This window comes from Periplaneta americana, chromosome 9, assembly GCF_040183065.1.
Source record: "Periplaneta americana isolate PAMFEO1 chromosome 9, P.americana_PAMFEO1_priV1, whole genome shotgun sequence".
Taxonomy (NCBI): Eukaryota; Metazoa; Arthropoda; class Insecta; order Blattodea; family Blattidae; genus Periplaneta; species Periplaneta americana.
In genome coordinates this window covers 71,860,621-71,866,620 of record NC_091125.1, presented here as the reverse complement: position 1 = coordinate 71,866,620, position 6,000 = coordinate 71,860,621, and the positions used below count along the sequence as shown (strand labels likewise).

The 6,000-nt window shown below is 34.8% G+C and overlaps 1 protein-coding gene across 1 annotated transcript in view; it reads right to left on the bottom strand.

Moving 5' to 3' along the window:
* The window catches only part of LOC138706072 (tetratricopeptide repeat protein 39C-like), a 23,043-nt gene extending 19,906 nt beyond the window's left edge, over positions 1-3,137 (bottom strand). Inside the window, exons 1-3 of the mRNA XM_069834992.1 lie at positions 2,561-3,137; positions 283-420; positions 1-83 (exon numbers count right to left, since the gene is read on the bottom strand). The exon at positions 1-83 is cut by the window's left edge and continues 125 nt beyond it. Coding sequence (XP_069691093.1) covers positions 1-83; positions 283-420; positions 2,561-2,719 — 380 coding nt within the window. The 5' untranslated portion in view covers positions 2,720-3,137. The remainder of the gene's footprint in view (positions 84-282; positions 421-2,560) is intronic.
* Positions 3,138-6,000: the final 2,863 nt, after the last annotated feature.

Sequence of the window (6,000 nt, the reverse complement as noted above, 5' to 3'; positions counted from 1 at the left end):
TGAAGGAATGTGAGTAGCGCAACACATACTTGCGAATCTGCGAGTATTATCTGCTCTTCCAATTTCTCAGCTTGAGCTCGTTCCTAGAAAAATATCAGAGGTATAATGAAAAAATGATAAGTTCAGTATTGAAACAAGTTTGATCATAAATTATGAATCTGACCTGCAAGGTGAGGTAAAAACAAAAAGACTTAGGTAAACTGTTGATTAAAAATGGAAGTTCATTAACTAAAGACAGTTAACGAAAATGGATCCTAGACAAATGGACATAACACCACCTACCGATGGACTATCAGTTCCAAACATTTTGTTTCTAACGGCCTTCAGCCACCCAATGTCTTGAGCACACCTTTTTTCCATATCCCTCAATGTCTGTAGTGACTCTTGGAGCTTCTCGTCTTCAAACGTCATTAGAGCATTCTGAAATAATAACGAACCATGAACTGAAAGGTTATGAATTCGATTCTTGTTAAAAGAGTAATTATGCATCTGGTTCAGCCTCTATTCTCCAATTAATATCTTACCTAAATCCATCTTATTTTCTATTAAGGACACTTGGTAGAGACTGCCAGCTGTTCCGTAGCCTATGCTTTACTTTACCTCAAAAGAAATTGAATTTTCTACAGAACTACTGCAGATAGACAAATAAAATTTTTACCAACATTAAAACATACCCTACTGACTTGTTTGACACCCACAATAAGTAATTAGAATTATTTTCTTCTGCTTAACTAATTAAACACCGGAGTTACAATTTCTTAAATTCTTTTATTTTTTTCGTCTGGTCATTTTCTTAAAAACCATTTGCAAAACTTAATGAAAATCTTACATATATTGTTTATTAGTAGTTTAACATTGTAGGTGAAAGCTTTATTGACATAAGGTCTTAATTATTGTTTTTAATTTATTAATTATCATAATCATAATATCATTCATGGCCTCTCTGTGCACTAAATGTATTATTATTATTATTATTATTATTATTATTATTATTATTATTATTATTATTATTATTATTATTATTATTATTACAGTACAGTAATTCAATTGCACTGTTATATTGCAATATTGTCAAAATCACTAAAGAAAGAACAGAAAGTCTTGAAGCAACAAAATTCTTTAAGGGAAGTTTTTGAGAATAAAGAATTAATTAATGGCAATTCACCAAATTCACCAAACTTACTAACAGCTTCATCTACTTCCATCTTCTGGTCATCATACAAGTTCCTTAAAGAGTACTTTATTACTATTCAGCACACTTTCAATTATACGTAGTTGCTTTTGAAACCCTATACATGTCAGCAATGCTATGATATTGTGTCCCACTTCCTATACAATGTAAAGCAACTAGTAATTGCTGTTTCGGCGTTAGAACCCTATTCCTTTAAGTATTATGCTCTAAAAATGGTTCAGTGGTTAATTGAATTTATTAGCGTTTAAGTAGAACCTTTCATTATATTCAAATTTCTCTTCCATAATATCGTAATCTATTCTAGGTCTGAAAATGTTGGACGTCTTACAATAATATTTTTTTCGTCACTAGGTGAGGATTGCATTTCTACAAAATTATTTTCAAAAGAAATATACTGTATTACTCTAAAATACATACTCCTAATTACTTTTATCAGTTTTTATTAACTGATAAAATTAACTACTAATTAGGAGTATAAATTAGCAGCAGGCCTACTCATATTTTATGAAACAACATTGCTGCTATATTGCTAAATAATACTCTTAAATATGATTCCTACATTGCTAAATATTATTTTATACTGCTCTTTTTATGAAACAAGTTTCTAGTTTTAGTATTCTATATTATGAGTCTACACTAACGGTAAGTAGACTGCTAGTTTTATGAAACAGGCCCATGGTCGACTTTTTCACTCGAACTGAAGATTTCGGAGAGTAGACCTACTCATACACGTATAGGCAGTTGAATATCCACTTTGTCTGAATTTAACCGTAAGACCATTACTTCGTGATATGAAAGGATTTTTATTCTTGTATGAGATAATTTTGGCTCACCAATGGGAAAAGTATTGCCTTGTTAATCGAAATGGTTGTATTAAACTGGCTTAGATAATCTCAGACTGACTAAATTGGAAATACGTTAATATTAAACACTAAATTGGTATTCTAGATAATCGAATCATGGATTCATTGAAAAAGTTTGGAGGTAGTCATCCCCATATTACCGTATTTCAAGAGTAGATTTAGATCTATCTCCACTGCTAATTTAATACAAAACACAACAGTATACCTAATTCATGTTCCTCTTCGTGGGAATGGTTGGAAAGGAAAAAGAAATCGCACTCATTATAAGAAGTATGATTTCCTCTTCTTCTCCCTGTTTCACATGAAGACAAAGGTAAAGTCAACCTTCTGATATTATATACAGTAGGCACTTCATAAGCAATGAGAAAAAACAATACAAATATCTTTTGAATAATTCAGCACTGTTTCCTCACCCAACAAAACAGTCCTGAAATACTTGTTTGTGTAAGCAGTAATGTTAAGAAATTAGAAGACTGATTTCCATCTCCGCACATGAAGTTCTTACCATGAATGTGACAAAGCAATAGCCAGCAGCCATCTGGACATTGTCCTTCCTCTCACCGAACAACTGCTCAGCTTCTGTGATCTTGTTATTGAGTAAGAGTTGGATGCCCTCTCTGGCCAGGTGCCAGTCGTAGTCCGTCCTGCCGTTGGTCTCTTGCATTGTACTGAATTCTCAGATGTCGATGTGGGCACTCATTTCATATATACAGTTTTCTGGTGATAAAGTAACAGATACAGTTATCACAATACTGGCGAGGAAGGCGACACACACCCCACACCTCATTCTCCTTATATGTCCACAGTTGGAGGCCGAGGCAATGCAGTATGGCATATATTACAAGTCCTCTCTGAACGACCTTCATGTGCTCTGATGCAGCATTGTCACCTCTCATTCACACTTGAAAACCCTCTCCCTTCCCCTTCTCTCACCATGGGTCCCACCCTGTCATATTCATTCACAGTATCCGTGGCCATATTCAAAATTGAGGAAGCTAAACCACTTAACTATAAGTACTCACCCTAATATTCATTAATACAACTCTTCATACATGCGATCTTGTAATAAATAATATTATGTTAATCCTAACGATTCGTTTATACAAACCCCCGGATATAGTCACATTCCCTTTCCACTGCCGATTCTCATGCGTTAACTCTCCCTTTCCCCCTGCACAACAAATCTATACCACCTGCCTGCGTGAACGTATCTTGAAAACAGTTCATGAACATTAACTTTATGTTTTAAATATAACTTAAATAATTAGATTACCTGTTTTCGACTTTTAAGAAGCATACGTCCGCTAAAACTAGTAAGTATAACGCCTTCTTCGTTTTGCTTTATTTTTTTCCGTGAATGAGTAATAAAAATTTAATGTTTTAATAGGCAGCATTTTCATTACTAATTTCAGAAATTTAGAACATTGAACTTGTAGACTTGTGATAAAATAAATTACACATAATTGTTTCAGTAAAATATGTATAATTTACTACTATTATATCGTCAAACGGAGATTATGCTGTAACATTTTCGTTGTTGGACGCATTGAGTTGAGGCATCGATTTTTACGCCGATTCTACGTCAGAGGGATGAAAATTTACGCAGTCAAGATACCGTATGCTATTGTTGGAAGTTAGTACCGTTAATAATCTTCATATTTATTAATTTCTAATGAAACCGTTTCGCGAATTGTTTATCTTCTTCCATTAAGTTCTCAGACACGTCGCATGGGAATCACTGTACTACATATTTTCACGCAAATGTTTGTAATAATTTGCAGTGCAGTAATTAGACTCGTAACACCATATTCCCGATAAGAAGTAGACCAAAGTTTATTGTACATAAGTAGTTGAGCTACATGAACCTGTATGATTTCATAGTAACAACGTGTTACATAAGATATATATTGTGTTACTATATGCAACACCTTTTATTCTCTCTCTTTTTTTTTTAGTAGGTTATTTTACGACGCTCTATCAACAGTTTAGGCTATTTAGCGTCTGAATGAGATGAAGGTGAAATGAGTCCGGGATCCAGCACGGATAGTTACCCAGCATTATTTGCTCATATTGGGTTGAGGGAAAACCCCGGAAAAACCTCAACCAGGTAACTCCGACCGGGATTCGAACCCGAGCCACCTGGTTTCGCTGCCAGACGCGCTAACCGTTACTCCACAGGTGTGGACAACACCTTTCTATTGATTGAAGTAAAATTATGCACTTTCAACTGTATTGATAACATAATTAAACGAATTGACTACTGTACCACCTAAATAAAAAACTTTCATTTTCTGCATTGCACATGAAAATCCTTTTTTGCTATAAAATAGCTGTTTGCTTCAGTTTTAAATTGTATGCTTTAAGTAGATGTATGTCTAGCGACAACCGCGAGGAACCTATTCAAGTGAAAACAATTTATGGTAAGCGTCCAAGGTGCGAATTAACGGGGGGGGGGATGGGGGAATTTCCCCCCTGTTGGAAAGTTACCCCCCTCTCATAAATTCAAATTTAAATCCCTGCCAGGGATAACTTCTATTCCCCCTCACAAAATATAATTGTTTTAATACAAGTATTTGTACTTTATAAAGTACGGTATAAAGTGAGCAAAGAAAATAATATTGATGTATTATCATCACCGACAAGCTGACAACAATCAATAATTTAGGAATTACACATCTTATCTTAAGGCTGCTCATGGATATAATTATTATTATAATCAAGATGCAAGACAAGCAACTCAGTGCGACCAAGCGTTGAGCTTATCGAATGAGGATAATAATGATTTTATGTATGGTATTCTCTATCTAAGAATATATCCTTCCCCTTATCAGAAACCTTAATTCGCACCCTGACCTTCCCGAATATAAGGGGTGATTTACATGTGACCATATTGTGAAAACTTGCACTAAAACCAGAAGTAAGTGTAAGTTAAACCAACATAAGTTGAATAATTATATGGTAGAAAATTTGTTATTAAATTGTGTAAATATTGTGTATTATCATTATTTGTGAATGTATCAGTTTTAAGATTAAGTTTATGTACTTTTGAACTATTAATAAATAATATCTAATATCTACATGTGACCATACGTGATCTTCTGTCACAAGGAACTCCTTTCTAGTCGACTAGCATTCCGTGGCATCTTATATATGGAGACATACATCAAGTGTTACAAGTTAGTGTCTCTTAAATGAATTAATAAAACTAAATGGTGGTTTTACCAAATCTCATTACAGGAGAGGACCTTTTAGATTGCGTCATAGATTGAATTCCGTCGGGCTCCATGGGCACTGGAGGTGGCAGCTGTAATATTTTGAATGAAATTATTATTATTATTTTTTTTTAATTCTGGTTCTTAACAAATCGGGACACTTTTGTTTGAAACATTTGTTCTAAAGTGGGGTATAAGATGTGTATGTGTGTGTGTGTTTGTGTGTGTACAGGGTAGGCCACAAAGATGTTCCCACATGTGGGTTTTTTACTTGATTATTTAATGACGCTGTATCAACTAGCGTCGATAGGATTGGTGATAGTGAGATGGCATTTGGCGAGATGAGGCTGAGGATTCGCCTAGATTATCCGACATTTGCCTTACGTTGAGGAAAACTTAGGAAAAAACACCTACCAGGTAATTAGCCTAAGCGGGAATCGAACCCAAGTCCGTTTTGATGAAACTTCCTAATGTTCATCCAAGTGGTTATGTCGCATCCCGGTTTCCCCCACCTGTTCCTACTGACCTCTCTGTAAAGGCTTGTGGCTGACCAGCCTTAGCTATTTCTTGAAAACATACTGTATGTTGTTCGGAATTGGACTTAAGCGTAATATTATACAAACTGTTTAAAATAATTTAAAGAAAAGGGCCGCGTTCAGTAACTGTGACGTGATTTCCTCCGTTTCGATGATCCTGCGACATAATCACTCGGACGGACAGTAACACATTTATC